Source organism: Oncorhynchus nerka, linkage group LG1, assembly GCF_034236695.1.
Source record: "Oncorhynchus nerka isolate Pitt River linkage group LG1, Oner_Uvic_2.0, whole genome shotgun sequence".
NCBI lineage: Eukaryota > Metazoa > Chordata > Actinopteri > Salmoniformes > Salmonidae > Oncorhynchus > Oncorhynchus nerka.
In genome coordinates this window covers 19941568-19957697 of record NC_088396.1, presented here as the reverse complement: position 1 = coordinate 19957697, position 16130 = coordinate 19941568, and the positions used below count along the sequence as shown (strand labels likewise).

The window sequence follows — 16130 nt, the reverse complement described above, 5'->3', positions numbered from 1 at the left end:
TATGAGACCAGGCTGATATAGCGCCACTGCGCCAGCGAGGAGAGTCTGAGGCAGGGCAGGCTTAAAGGTGTCGACATTACTAGCTTCTGTAGTTTAGGTTGGGGAGTCGGGAGAAAGAAGAAGGAGACGCATTTCCCATACAGTGCAGGTTTTCCTCTTGAAATCGGACTAGGTTTGCTATGCGTAAAACGCCCTGCTTTTAAGTTGGATTACTTTGATAGTTGGAAAAAACTATATTTTTAAATAATGGTCAGGTCCGAGAATAAAATAACACGGATTTGTTTTCGAGACCGTGCTGTATATCTGTTTACTTGTGGATGTTAAAATGTCGCGTACACTCGGAGTTTATAAATGGTATGACATTTTTTTCCAGAATTGGCAAAGTCTGCGTATTTTCCTAATTTGTGTGGTTATTTTGAGAGCTGAAATTGAAAGTTTGGATTAACGGTTTCTAAATACCCCGAATGTTTTTCAGGAATTGCTGATTCCGTCAATTGGTGCCTGGTTTGGATATTTTAGAACCTCTCTGGTGAGTTTTCCTGTCTGCGTTTTCACGCTTCTCTCAGGTTGATCGCAGGCTGGTGAAGTGGGGTTTGGCTGGTGTTCCACTGCAAAAAGTAAAGGCATGCTTTAAAACACAATAATAAAGTGTTGGCCTCTCTCTTGCACTTTTTTTTACTGCGCTGGACTTTATTTCTTATTTATTGAACATAAATGCTCTAAAGACGCACACAGGTCCCATGTCCACTATTGGATATTCTTCCTTCTTTCTGGTTGTTTATTGTAACTAACAGCTTACAATAATGCGGGGAGAGTTTGCCCTGGGTCTGTCCCTGCTGTGTCTGCTAGCGTGGGCAGGACACGCCGACAAACAGGCCCACCTCAGACGGTTTCCCTTGCGCCAACGCACCAAACTCAATACCGGGCGTCTGCAGCTCCGCGCAGCCGGCAGAGAGCGCACTGTCGGCGTGGGAGGAACCCGCCCAGGACCCAGCTCCCCCTCGGTGCCCTCCGGGATCAGCGCCAGGCTCGACGAGGACATGCAGGCGGACCAGGTCTCTGTTCTTCAGCCCAGGACTGGGTCTGGACAGGGCAGGAGAGGTGGAGCGCTGGCAAGGAGGAGGGTAGCAGGGAGGAGGGTAGCTGGGAAGATGGCTCCCCTCCAGTCTGGCATGCTTCAGGATGAAGGCACTCCCGGGGCGAGGACCAGACAGACTCGAATGCCAAGCAGCGCAGGCTCGCCTAACCTCCTGGCAAGCTTTGCAGGGAAAAACCGAGTCCTGGTGATTTCTGCTCCACATGACTCAGATGGTTACTACCGGCTGATGATGACACTGCTGAAGCCAGACGTGTACTGCGAGCTGGCAGAGAGGCACGTGCAACAGATCGTGATATTCCACCAGGAGGGGGAGATGGGTGGGAAGGTGAGGCGGATCACCAGCGAGGGGAAGGTGATGGAGGAACCTTTGGACAAAGTGCTTATCCCCCGCCTCATGACCTTCCTCAAACTGGAGAAAGGTAGGCGTGGCCCACCTGGAAACATCCCCTAGCCCTACTCCTTCAGTGTTAGCAGATCTGAGAGAATCTCTGTGGGGGGCTAGATTGAACCTGCCATTCAGATCTGTCAACACCTGCTTGGTGTTAGGAGTGGGGGTTATGGGGGTACTTGGTGTGATGTTGGCTATTTGTATGTTTAGTGCATGTTTTATGCTGACAAGCAGTGAAAATGAATTTGTGAGGGCAATAACATAAATCTGAGTCTTTTACAGGTAAGTTTGAGATGCTTACAGCGTGCTTGGTGAGTTTTTCTCGTTTCGGCATGTTGCTTGTGGCCAAAGCCATATTAGCTAGTCTACTTTACTCAGTAAATTAAACCTGTCACCCTGTTCTGTCCAGGTAAGTTCGGTATGGTGCTCCTGAGGAAAACACTGCAAGTGGAGGAGAGGTACCCCTATCCAGTCAGGCTGGAGGCCATGTACGAGGTCATCGACCAGGCACCAATGAGGAAGCTGGAGAAGATCCGACAGAAGGGATTCGTCCAGAAGTGTAAAGGGGCGGGAGTAGAGGGCCAAGTGGGTGGGAGGGGTGGAGACTCAGGGATGGAAGTTGAAACAGGTGGACAGGTAGACCCGACCCCAGAGAGGAAGCCGCCTGCGAGGAAGCCAATGAGGAGACCCACAACAACCACCACCATTGCCACGAGGTCAACGACAACGAGGCCAATGACAACTTCGATAACAACAAGACCCACGACGACCACGACAAAAGCCACCATGACAACAACGAAAGCAACAACCACACCAAAGCCCACAACAACCACAACTAAACGTACTGTGACCACACGACAGACCACCACCACTACCACCAGAACTCAGAGACCCACAAAAGCCCAAACCACCCCTCACTGGCTGCCTGCCCCTCGGACCACGTCTGAGCCCTATAACCGCAGAGACAAGGGGAGAGACAGGGCGAGGTACCCACCCAAGACCACCACGTCTGGGGACAACCGAACAGACAAGGAGGGGAAGGACCACAACAGCCGTAGGCCAGCCGGAGTGATACCCACCAAAAGGAAGCATGGGAAGGTATGCAGTTTTTTTTATTTTACCTTTATTTTACTAGGCAAGTCAGTTAGGAACAAATTCTTATTTTCAATGACGGCCTAGGAACAGTGGGTTAACTGCCTGTTCAGGGGCAGAACGACAGATTTGTATCTTGTCAGCTCGGGGATTTGAACTTGCAACCTTTCGGTTACTAGTCCAACACTAACCACTAGGCTACCCTGCCTCCCCAAAAAGTTGACTTATTACATTTCACTTATTACATTGATGTTGAGACAGAATGTTGCTGTATGTTGTTCTCTGTTGCTTTTGTGGCACCAGGCTTGATTTTGGTGATCAATAAAGTCCTCTTCTCTCCTATCCTTTTCTCCTCCCTCCTCTCCTCTTCTCTTCTCTCCTCTCTTCTCTCCAGGTGTTGAATAATGAGTATGAGGAGAATTATGAATCAAGCCGGCCCACCTCCAGCAACCCAGAGACAGAGGTCAACACAGAGGTCAGCCCAACCAAGAGGGGCAAGGGAAAACACGACAATACTGAGAAGAAGAAGAAAAAGAACAGCAAACCAGAAAAGGCCACCAAGAGGGACAAGGCAGAGAGGAGAGGAGCGAAGGTGGGGAAGGAGGGAAAAAACAACGGGAAGAAGAACGGAAAGAAGGCGCTGAAGAATCATGAGAAAGAGGCGTACCACAAACCCACCAAGAAGCCTCCGCCTCCTAAGGGTTCCCTGGCATCCTTCCTGGACTACTTTGAGAACAGGAGACGACTTGTGGTAAGTACCAGTGTTTGGCAGCCTGTCTAGATTCTTATCACAGGAGTTTTGCCGAGGGCAGGGTAGTAAAATCAGTCCCCATCCTCTAACCTCCCCGCTGTCTATTATAAACACAATCGCCACAGCAGTGTGTGTGTGTGAGTGTGTGTAACACAGTCTAACCCAGTCTCTTTCTGTGTGTGTGTCTCCAGATCATAACAGCCCCCAGTGAGGAGAGCACTATGTATGTGCAACAGAGGGATGAGTACCTGGAGACGGTGTGTGAGATGGCCATCAGGAAAGTCTCCATCATCACCATCTTTGGCTCTGTCAACTCCACCATGAAGATAGATCACTACCAGCTGGGTATGTACACATCTCTACTAACACACTATTGCAGGAAAGGAAAAGTTTAAGTGACTTTGGGTCCTTGAAAACTCTATATAAATGTAATGTATTATTATTGTTACGACACGTAGCCTATACAGGACAGAACAGACCGCATCAGCTATAGTACACTTGAAATTGAAAGGTAATTTCTGATTCAGCCGACGTACCGTAAATGCAGCCTCCGCGAACGTGGGAACATTGCCTTTAGATTTCAAACGCGCTATAGCGCTGAACTTGGGCGATACGGATTGAATTGAGCCCTTAAGTTACAGTAGGTGTCCTGTATTGCTGTTACTGCCCTGTCCTGTTTTTACCCCTGCTATCCTAAACTCCTCTGATAGAACAGAAGGCTAGCAGGTGTCTGGAGTGAGTCTGCAGCAAACAATAAGAGAGGCTCGAACAATAACACTGTGAACAGGATGACACTACCATTGCAATGACATTTTGGTGAGACACAATGCCAAAGTCCCAGACATGAAAGTTAATGGTGCACAAAGGCTTTCACTGCTTCGCCATGAGTGCTTCGTGCATGTGACCAAACGGATCGGAGGGGGGGGCTTTGTGTTTGTGAGAGTCTCACCTTTCCATAGAGGGGGCATAATCATTTATTGGCCAAACCGTTCGATCGCTACAGCCGTTTTCATGAGAAAAAGCTACAGAGAAACACCTCGGTAGCTTTGCCACCTTCCACCACCGATGCGGAAGTCAGACATCGGGGTTTGCAGTGGATTAAGATCCAGCCCATGCACATCTCTAGCTTAAACAGACAGCTTTTGAAGGGGATTTTATTATTATCTATGTATTATGCCTCGAGCGGAGCATGAGGGGGCCTCAAGCAGAGAAACTATTGTAATATTTGTATATATATTTATTTTTTATTTTTTATGCCCAGGTCATGAGGCCCCTTGATAATGTGAGACCTGAGGCAATTGCCTCTTCTACCTAATGGTAAGTCCGCCAGTGTGTATGTGTGGTGTGGGGCGATCCCGGCTGAATACCTTCCTAGTTTATCATTGGTGAAAAGGGGAAAGTCTGCTTCCTCTGCAGCTAATGTGTAAGCTAGAGAGTTAGGTCACCTCTCTCTCTCTCTCACACACACACACACACACACACACACACACACACACACACACACACACACACACACAATCAATAATGTGTCTTGGGTTAGCTTACATGGCTTATCTTCAAGATGAATTAGAGTCTCCCTTTTGTTGATTTTCTTCAAAGCTACTTATTCAGATGGCTCAAGATTACAAATGCGTTTTATGAGATTTGCGTTGTAAATTGGGCTTGGCAAGCGACAATATTTGTAGTTTTATGGAGATTTGAATCATGCCTCCAGCCTATAGTTAGGATGTGTTAATGTCAGGACACAGCCCTACTGCATAAAACTTTATTATTCTCTCTGATTCTACACAACGACATGTTCCACAGACGGAATGCCAGAAAGCGATTTGAGGTGATGTCACACACACCCATGTTATGAACCGGACGGTGGTTAGTCTTATGTTCCAAGCATGGCTCCAAGGGTTAATGTGTGTTCGTGCGGGTGAGCGTGTGTGTGTGTGTGTGTTCGTGCGGGTGTGTGTGTGTCCGTGTGTAAATGGTCCTTTCACAGCTGTATGCTGGAAAAAGGTTCCCTGTGTTGGATGACATCATCCTTACCTTTGAGTGTAATGCAGACATTGGTCAGTGTGTGTGCGTATGTACGTACAGGGTGCTGTGATTAAGGGCTGTGGGCTGTGTAAGCGGTAGCTACAGTCCCAGCTAGCACATAATGTTCAAGAACCATTTGTTTCTTGGAGTGGGGTTATGGGTTATCCGATAGTTATTTTGCAGACAACCTTCGCACAATGTTCTGGGAATGGTGCAGGATACCCATATTGCACATAACGTTCTGAGAACCATGTATCTTAGGTGGGAATTTCAGTACTTCAGCATAAGGTTTCCTACAAGTTTCCTCATAGTTCTATTTAAATGAATGTTCTCAAATTGTTTAAAGAACGTTAAGAAACAACGTGCTTCTGTGTGAATTTCAGTACTTCAGCATAACTTTTTCTGCAGGTTTCCTCGTGGTTCTATTTAAAGAAAACTTTCCATAAAAAACATTAGTAACTTTCAAAGAACATTCTAAGAATGTTATTTAAAAACATATACCTGTACATTCCGCTCTAAGTGTCAACAAAACTCTCTCTATCCTCGGTGTATCTTGTTAAGTGTTTCCAGGTGTGTTTGCCGCGCCCACTTATTGGCCACACCTGATCTTAATGAGTGCTTGTTTCCTTTGAAATTGGTTCCGTTTGAATAGACAAAAGATGAACAGCTTTGTATCAGTTAAAAGAAACATGGCATGCTAGCTCCATCCTGGTGGCGCAGTGGACTATTTCCATGAATAGAGAACAGACGATTTGTAGGTTTGTATCTCACTGAGGCTTTGATACAATAAAAAATAAATGGGTTTGCATGATTAATGCCTAAGTTAATGAATTTCCATGTGTCCTAGCCGTGCTTGGAGTTCAGAACAGCTAACACAAATTAAGCTAGCAGTGTTATTAAAAGTCTTACTGAAACATGTTCTCAGAACGTTATTTAATTACCTTCAAATAACTCATCATTTTCGTCATCAGAATGTTAAGAAAACTTCTCAAGAAAACTTTCAGGGAACCATAGTGAAACGTTCTCAGAACCTCCCTGCATCCTAAAAAGTCAGGAAACTTATGGCTTCATTCTCAGTACCAATGGAAAACCAAAAACATACGTTCCCACAACTTCCAAGGAACCAAATGTGCCAACTGTGTTAGCTCCTCTAAGCCATGTGATCAAGCCAACTTCCTGCCTGAGTATATTCATGTTCAGGATAGATAGATGGATCACCACTTTGCCATGGTGCTACAGATACTGTATATGTAAGCCATAGGAAGACTCCATTTGTTTTCTGTAGAAAGGAGGATGGTTGTGGATTGAAAACATCTTCATGTATGTTGCTGTATGTTTTCAAAAGGTGACCAGTTCTCTTTATAGTACAAAGCAGACATGTGGAGTCCTTATCCTCTCAATCACATCAGGAAACATTGGGGTTTAAAAAAAAAAATCATTTTTTGTGGAGACTGATGGGTTTCCAGTCAAAACAAACAGTAAGTCAACAAATGGCCTCTGTCATTACCCTCATGTTGAAGACAGCTGTGGTCTTTGGGGTTGGATTCCAAATCAAAACAAAGGAAAACAGAGCGAGATCTGGAATGCAGTCTGAGATGCAATCTGGTCTGCCTCAACAAGCATTCGGGAATCAGGAGAAAATTATGGTTGAATGTTTTTTAGTTTTTTTAAGGAATATCCATGTTGAAAGGGAGTGAGACATTCCAAAGAGTTAAAGGAAATAAAAATAAGACAAACCATCTAGATTGGCTTCTTCCTCCTCAGCCATCTCCCTCTCACTCTGTTTGATACAGATTATTGCCAATGTTTGGTAATAGAGATGGCCTCAGTGTGTTGTGTGTGCATGCGTGCGCACTCGTGTGTGTGTGTGTGTGTGTGTGTCTTCTCAGAGGAAGCAGTAAGCCTAGAGTAAACACACCATTGCCCTCCTTTTGGGTGGTAGATCTATTTTACCTCAAACAGACGCTCGCCCAAAATCAACCGTCGATTCCCCCAGTAGTCCCCTCCTTACCCTACCTCTATGTTTGCAGAACTGAAGAGACAGGGATAGGTGTAACCAATAACAACTAATAAGGCCACGACTCCACCTCTCCTAAATATTATGAGGGAAACACGCCTTCTGGTCGTCAGTCATGTGTCAACCCATTCAGTCTCTGGTAGGAAGTGGGATGTCCAATCCCTGTTTCCCCATGACTCTGGTTGTACTATGCAGTTGTTTTAGCTTCCTTATCTGAAAATGTACCCAATATTGTAAGTTGCTCTGGACAGGAGTCTGTTAAATTGTACTAAACAACATTTTAATTGGTTGTCTGTTTCTCAATTTTATCTCGCTCTCTTCTTTCCCTTCTCTTTCTCTTCCCCTCCCAGAGAACGACAAGCCTATGACGGGTCTTCGTCAGGAGGACCTGGTGAACCAGGATCTGATCACAGAGCTCAGGAAGGAGTTTTATATGACATTTAACGACTTCTACATGGTTCTCACTGACACTGACATGAGAGCCAAGGTGGGTTTTGTCTCTCTCTCTCTCTCTCTCTCTCTTTCTCTCTCTCTCTCTTTTTTTCTCTGTCTCTCTGTCTTACTAGGCGTGCATTATTTTGCAATCTGGCACACTGGATTGTCGGAGTCCGCACTTTTTGGACCATTCCATTTAGAACTAAAGTCTACAACTCAACCCAACCATTTTGCCAAGTGAGCTAAATGGAGCACAAACACCTAACCTCTCTGTTTGGCCAATTAGACATAGACTCATGTTGCCTGACCTGCCTTCGCCATACTGTAAACATCCTGCCGTGATTAAACACTGGTTTAATTCACACATCATGACGTTCTCCCAACAGCTGTGTTTGTGTGTGTGTGCGTGTGTGTGTGTAAACCACCAGGCTGTTTTCAGACGGATTAAACAAAGACGCCAGTGTGCAAGCAACCCTCTAATGCTGTCAGTACAGACAGGAAATTCTATTAACATTACAGGGCACATGGAGGGAGGGAGGAGTGACAGGGAATGCAAAAAACAATGAGGGAGACTGTATCCATGGCAGCAGACCCTCACCTGATCCATTAGAATGTTTGTGTGCCTGTGCTTCTGTGAGTGTGTAATGCTGCATTGGGGAATATCACATTCTGGACTGAGCAAATTTGAGATCAGAATTGTAATGCCCACAGTGTTAAATGCAACACTTTCTTAGTGTGTATATGACTAACACTTTTCAAAGTGTTGATAAACTAACACTTCATTTATTAACCACAGGTGGTGTCAATTTCAATCCCATTTATTCATCGCAGACGGTGTCAATTTCAATCCCACTGGTGTTAACCCCACTAGAATCAGATATAACACTCACAACACTTTTTTTTATCTCAACTCCAATTGTTTAACACCCACAAATCTGCTGTGTGTGAAGGGACTCTGATTCTCATCGAACACATGGCTCAGTGTCTTGTTTCATTTGCATACAGATTTTTTAGGAGTAGAGGATACACCATTTTTTAAGAATACTGGGATAGGTATAACAAAGGAATAGCATTTGTTATGTTTTTCTCCTGACAACTTAAAGAATCGAGTAAGGATTGTACACTCAAATCCTCCAATACTTATATTTTTGCTCCATTGTCTTTTTTTCTGTCTTGATGATGTGTGTTTGTCCCTCTAACAGCAATCCTACGAGGTCCCGATCGCCATGAAGGCTGTGTTTGATTACATCGACACCTTCTCCTCTCGCATCAGAGAGATGGAACAGCAGAAGAGAGACGGAGTTGTCTGCAAGAAGGAGGACAAACCCAGATCACTGGAGAACTTCCTCTCCAGGTAGTGTGTGTGCACGTTACTCTTGCTGATGGCTGTGGCAGCGTCTGGAATTTTAAACAGTCATTAGCTCACAGCCAGTGAGAATATTGTCTCAAACCAGGCAGGGGTCTCGTTGAGGAGGCAGGGGTCTCGTTGAGGAGGCAGGGGTCTCGTTGAGGAGGCAGGGGTCTCGTTGAGGAGGCAGGGGTCTCGTTGAGGAGGCAGGGGTCTCGTTGAGGAGGCAGGGGTCTCGTTGAGGAGGCAGGGGTCTCGTTGAGGAGGCAGGGGTCTCGTTGAGGAGGCAGGGGTCTCGTTGAGGAGGCAGGGGTCTCGTTGAGGAGGCAGGGGTCTCGTTGAGGAGGCAGGGGGTCTCGTTGAGGAGGCAGGGGTCTCGTTGAGGAGGCAGGGGTCTCGTTGAGGAGGCAGGGGTCTCGTTGAGGAGGCAGGGGTCTCGTTGAGGAATCGTTGAGGAGGCAGGGGTCTCGTTGAGGAGGCAGGGGTCTCGTTGAGGAGGCAGGGGTCTCGTTGAGGAGGCAGGGGTCTCGTTGAGGAGGCTGTGGTCAGAATTTGTAGTCAACATGAATATTCACACTAAATCACCTGCACCACAAATTCAACAGTTCTTTATGAGCTAAACTTGGCTCTGATGGTGGACAGCATGCACGAGCCTGTACTTCTAGTAACACAATTGTCTTGGATTGATTGACTATGGTCCTATATTTCTATCTTTAACAGATTGACTGTGGTTTGTTGCAATAGACTAAATTCCAGTCTGATGACAGTGAGCCAAAGGGTCTGGAGTTTGGACAGAAAGTGACTTGGTTGATGACATGACTGTATAATCTTCCTACATCTTTCATCCTAGTTCCGTCTTTGGGTTCTCAGGTTCCGTTGGAGGCGTCGCCTGTTTGTAATCTCCGCCCCCAACGATGAGGAATGGGCCTATCAGCAGCAACTCTATGCACTGACCAGCCAAGCCTGCAACCTGGGTGAGTATAAGAAGGAATTGTTGATTTATTATCATATTCCTTAAACAATATTTATCCCATCTACAGGAAGTGACTAGTCTAGTGCCTAGGGGTTGTTACACACACACACACACAGTGCTCCCTGTGGTTCAAAATGTGTGTAAATCATATTAGATTTACAACAGCCTCCACTCAGACCCGATCACATACAGAAGAACATTAGGCTCTCTATCCATTTGTTTCATTTTAGATTGATAGGTAAACACATACTTTAGTAGTCATAATAAAAGTGTTGGCAGTCACTGAGATTGAGGAGGACCATTATAATTGTTTCTCGCAGACATGTGCATACGCATTCAGGGACAGAGACACACAACCACACAATTGATGAGGGAGAATATAACACATTAGATCTGGTAAAAGATAATACTAACAAAAAGAGCAAGAGAAAGGCCATACAGTCAGATAGGATTTTAGGTGGGGGGGTTTATGTGTTATTTCATAGTTTTATGTGTTATTTCATAGTTTTGATGTCTTCACTATTATTCTACAATGTAGAAAATAGTAAAAATAAAGAAAAACCATTGAATGAGTAGGTGTGTGTCACGCCCTGACCTTAGACAGCCTTTTTTATTCTCTATTTGGTTAGGTCAGGTGTTTTTGGGTGGGCAAATCTATGTTTCTATTTCTTTGTTGGGCTAGTATGGTTCCCAATCAGAGGCAGCTGTCTATCGTTGTCTCTGATTGGGGATCATACTTAGGCAGCCCTTTTTCCCACCTTCAGTTGTGGGATCTTGATTTTGTTAGTTGCTGTGTAGCCTGCAGAACTTTACGGTCGTTGATCTTTTTTGTGTGTTTTTTTTGGTGTTCATCAAAATAAAGAAAGATGCTTACCACGCGGGCGTAACAGTGTGTCCAAACTTTTGACTGGTACTGTATGTCAGGCTAGGAATGACCATGCAAAAACGTTTTTCTGGGATGCATGAACAAATCAAATCTAACTTTATTTGTCACATGCGCCGAATACAACAAGTGTAGACCTTACCGTGAAATTCTTATAATGGTCTGTAAGGGCTTACTTACAAGCCCTTAACCAACAATGATATTTACTGGGATTACGATAACAACCTATGGCCAAATGTTCAAGACAGGCTTGAATAAATGTAATCAAATGAAAGAAACAATGTTTAGCAAGTATTAGTTTATACTTGCTAAACATTGTTTCTTTCATTTGATTACATTTTGAAAGATGTATTCAATGATCACACCTTTCATCACACATAAGATGGAAATTATGGACATTTGATGTTGAGTCAAATATTATGGGTAGTGCAAGTGTATTGCCTAATGTGAAAACAGTGTAATGTACTGTAATTTAATGTTCTTTAGCATACTACATTCAAAGGGACATTTTGAAACATGGGTCTTAAATGTGTTGCTACTGGGTTAACTGGTTGGTAAAATAACTACATTGAGAAGATGTCATTATGTTGTGTTTTGGTGATTCAACCAATGTACTCATTATATTTTCGGTGTGTGGTGAAACATGCCTGCAGACAAAATGAATGCACAATGAAAGGTTTTGAATGTAAGACTGGCTGTGTTACCAGTTTGGAGTTTTGTACTAAGAGTTTTGAAAAATCACCACATGAAAATAGCACCAAAGCTAAATTTAAAAAACGAACAATCAGTGGTGCACGAGAACTTCAGTATTGGTGTTTGTGAGTGTGTTAATACTCTGTGTAGAGTGAAACACTCAAAACCATGCACACCATTATCATATTTCCCAGCATGCAGGTTGATTTTCAGAATTGTTTGTTTCAATATCTGTGTTTTTGCATGTATATTGATTGGTTGATTAATCTTAGACTACACAAAGATAAATAACATACATTTTTCTAAACTAATCAAATCACATTGTATTAGGCACATGTGCCGAATACAACAGGTGTAGTAGACCTTAAAGTAAAATGCTTACTTACAAGCCCCTAACCAACAATGCAGTTTAAAAAATACGAATAAGAATTTAAAAGGAACAAGTAATTAAAGAGCAGCAGTAAAATAGCGAGACCATATACAGGGGGTAACGGTACAGAGTCATTGTGAGGGGGCACCGGTTAGTCGAGGTAATTGAGGTAATATGTACATGTAGGTAGAGTTATTAAAGTGACTATGCATAGATAATAACTGAGAGTAGCAGAGGCGAAAAAGAGGGGGTGGGCAATGCAAATAGTATTTTGTTGTTCTAATGCGCTATTATGTCCTCTCTGCTGTTTGTTCATCTATGTGGTGGTGGTTTCCATGGTGACCCAGGCCTGAGACACATCTCCATCCTGAAGCTGGTTGGCATGGAGGCAGTGGACCAGGGAGGAGTCCTAGAGCTCTATCCAATCAACGGTAAGAACCCTGTTTTTCCACACCACCTATATGTACAGTTGAAGTCGGAAGTTTACATACACCTTAGCCAAATACATTTAAACTCAGTTTTTCACAATTGCTGACATTTAATCCTAGTAACAATTTCCTTTCTTAGGTCAGTTAGGATCACCACTTTATTTTAAGAATGTGAAATGTCAGAATAATAGTAGAGAGAATGATTTATTTCAGCTTTTATTTCTTTCATCAGAAGTTTACATACACTCAATTAGTATTTGGTAGCATTGCCTTTGCCTTTAAATTGTTTAACTTGGGTCAAACGTTTTAGGTAGCCTTCCACAAGCTTCCCACAATAATTTGGGTGAATTTTGGCCGATTCCTCCTGACAGAGCTGGTGTAACTGAGTCAGGTTTATAGGCCTCCTTGCTTACACACGCTTTTTCAATTTTCTATAGGATTAAGGTCAGGGCTTTGTGATGGCCACTCCAATACCTTGACTTTGTTATCCTTAAGCCATTTTGCCACAACTTCGGAAGTATGCTTGGGGTCATTGTCCATTTGGAAGACCCATTTCCAACCAAGCTTTAATTTGATGATAATGATGATGATAATGATAATTTAACTGATGTCTTGAGATGTTGCTTCAATATATCCACATAATTTTCCTGCCTCATGATGCCATTTATTTTGTGAAGTGCACCAGTCCCTCCTGCAGCAAAGCACCCCCACAACATGATGCTGCCACCCCCGTGCTTCACGGTTGGGATGGTGTACTTCGGCTTGCAAGCCTCCCCCTATTTACTCCAAACATAATGATGGTCATTATGGCCAAACAGTTCTATTTTTGTTTCATCAGACCAGAGGACATTTCTCCAAAAAGTACTATCTTTGTCCCCATGTGCAGTTGCAAACCGTAGTCTGGCTTTTTTATGGCAGTTTTGGAGCAGTGGCTTCTTCCTTGCTGAGCGGCCTTTCAGGTTATGTCGATTTAGGACTCGTTTTACTGTGGATATACAGTGGGGCAAAAAAGTATTTAGTCAGCCACCAATTGTGCAAGTTCTCCCACTTAAAAAGATGAGAGAGGCCTGTAAGTTTCATCATAGGTACACTTCAACTATGACAGACAAAATGAGGAGAAAGAATCCAGTAAATCACATTGTAGGATTTCTAATGAATTTATTTGCAAATTATGGTGGAAAATAAGTATTTTCTTTAAACAATTATTGGAAAAATTACTTGTCATGCACAAAGTAGATGTCCTAACCGACTTGCCAAAACTATATTTTGTTAACAAGAAATTTGTGGAGTGGTTGAAAAATGAGTTTGAATGACTCCAACCTAAGTGTATGTAAACTTCCGACTTCAACTGTATCAAACTGCATACGGGAAATGGCTGTATGAAGATTAAACCAAACAAAACAAGACAAGTGGAAGGTCAATGGGGCTGTATGTGTTATGTTTAGTTTAATCTTCAGTTCATACAGCCACAATGTTGAATTTCGGATGTTGTTTTATTGACACAGCAGGCAGGTAGGCCAGCCTCAGCCCTAACTCCTGCTGTCTCCCCCAGTCCAAGTCCCTATCGCCCAGCTGCGTCTCCTGTATTCTCTCCATGCTACCTGTTTGATGTCTCCTCTGTGGTAGGGGACCCAACCCCCAAAAAACTTGCTGATACTGCTGCCTACACCACACACACGGCCCTCCATCCATTCACCCCTGACACGCAGACAGCTCCTGTGGCCGGAGTGTTAGGGAGGAGATATGTAAACCCTCCCTTTAATTTCTCTAGCCTGCCAAATAGTTTTCTTGTGTGCTCTTTATGGACTTTTCCTTTAGTGATGGGTCGTTCACGAACAAACAGCTCTTTTTGAACTGATCTTTTTGGTGAACGTCAGGAACCGACTCGCATCTGTGAAAGCCATTCAATTGGCTCCCTTATTTACATACTGTTACTACTGGTTTTTGAGCTCCCGATAACGATTATCTGCAGATACGTTATAAAAACATTCTCTGAAGATTGTAATTCCTTACTGCATTCAAAATTGGTAGTTTTTTTTGTTTTGCAGGTCATCTAATAAAATGGTCAGGTAAAAATTGTACTTGCATATCATGATGTGTGACATAATTGCAGGCAACATTCTAGGCTTTACATCATGGATTTGGTCTTTTTAAGCACTACTGAACAAAGAGCTGCTTGCGAGCTAAATAAAGGTCTCTTTTAGCCAAACGGACCCGGAATACCCGTCAATGCTTTCCTTGAGTGAAGGGGTAGTTTTGCAGGGGAAGATGACGGGGCTGGAGCAGAGGCACTGAATTTAGCGGAACCTTCAAAAGACAACGAAATTAATCCACAAACACTTTCACATTAAATGGATAATATGAAATTCAATTCTTCCATAGCAGTATTAACACAAGCTAATCCTTTCTAGCTCTAGAGAGGCAGCTTGGCCATGGAGCGAGAATGCCTCTTTTAAGTCAAAGATATCAAACACACCAAAGCCTATTGACTGACTCTCTCCCCCTTTCAGGCAGCGCCACGGTGGAACGTGAGGGCCTCTCGGCCGCCTTGGTCAAAGACATCCGCAACTACTTCCAGATCAGCCCAGAATACTTCTCCATGCTGCTGGTGGGAAAGGACGGCAACGTCAAGTCGTGGTACCCGAGCCCCATGTGGTCCATGGCCAACATCTACGACCTGGTGGATTCCATGCAGCTCCGCAGGCAGGAGATGGCCATCCAGCAGTCACTGGGCATGCGCTGCCCCGAAGACGAGTACGGGGGCTACGGATACCATCACAATGGCTACGACGGTTACCAGGACGCTTATCACCAGGGATACGGTTACTAAAGGGGTCGTTGAGAGGGTGTCAATAGTCAATAGTCTATCAGCAATGATATGGTTACTAAGGAGTATGTTGCCTAATCTCATAGATGCTTTTTGATGGCCCTTTGTAGATTTGAATGGATCAGATAGGTGTAAGCAAGCCCTCTGGTAGTCTAGATGGGATTGTCACCATGTTGCTTGAATCAGATCTACAAGTTAGCAGTAAGTATCTAGGGCTATGGGAAAGGGATTGAATTAAAATTGGGCATGTGTGTGTGTGTGAGGGGCATGGGTATAAACTTTGTCTCGCCTCCTTATTAGTGGATTGTGTTTTCAGGAAGTTTATGCACAGGGTTAAAGGGTAAGGGGTTAGCTCTGTACTTCCTGGTTTTGTACTAGAAGGAAATAAAGGATTGGATAGCGATGTCATCAATCTCAATCTTTCTTTATATCAGTCTTGTTCTCGTGTATTAAGAATTACAATTGAAAACTTTTCAACATTTCACATTTTCCATCAGTCTACTTCAATTCCATTCCTGACCAAATGTTAATTTTCACTTTCACAGTCTGGAACTTATTGTAGATACAAGCGTAAAGATACGTAAAAACTTTTGTATTTATTGGACTTATTATTTGAGGCGGTTTTATTTGAGGCTATCAAAATCAGAGCTATAACTGTCTGTTTCTAAGATGAATTTTCAACTTGTTTGTAAAGTTTCCTGTTGCTACACCTTGTTCTTATTTATACTCTGTGGTGCTTTATGACAAATAAAACTTTGTTTACTATCAACAGTTTCTTGGAGTTAATACACATCTCAG

The 16130-nt window shown here is 43.7% G+C and overlaps 1 protein-coding gene across 3 annotated transcripts; it reads left to right on the top strand.

Moving 5' to 3' along the window:
• Positions 1-78: 78 nt before the first annotated feature.
• Positions 79-16101, top strand: ccdc80 (coiled-coil domain containing 80). 3 transcript variants are annotated; one of them, XM_029638199.2, is made up of 11 exons: positions 79-354; positions 476-529; positions 795-1518; positions 1897-2585; positions 2974-3330; positions 3522-3675; positions 7726-7862; positions 9013-9164; positions 10029-10132; positions 12425-12508; positions 15016-16101. In XM_029638199.2, the coding sequence occupies exons 1-11, from the start codon at positions 352-354 to the stop codon at positions 15333-15335; spliced, it is 2778 nt and encodes a 925-aa protein (XP_029494059.2). In that variant the 5' UTR covers positions 79-351; the 3' UTR covers positions 15336-16101. The 3 variants fall into 3 exon arrangements, with proteins under 3 accessions (XP_029494059.2, XP_029494138.2, XP_029494223.1); XM_029638278.2 differs by having other exon boundaries at positions 476-1518; XM_029638363.2 differs by lacking the exon at positions 795-1518 and having other exon boundaries at positions 82-354.
• Positions 16102-16130: the final 29 nt, after the last annotated feature.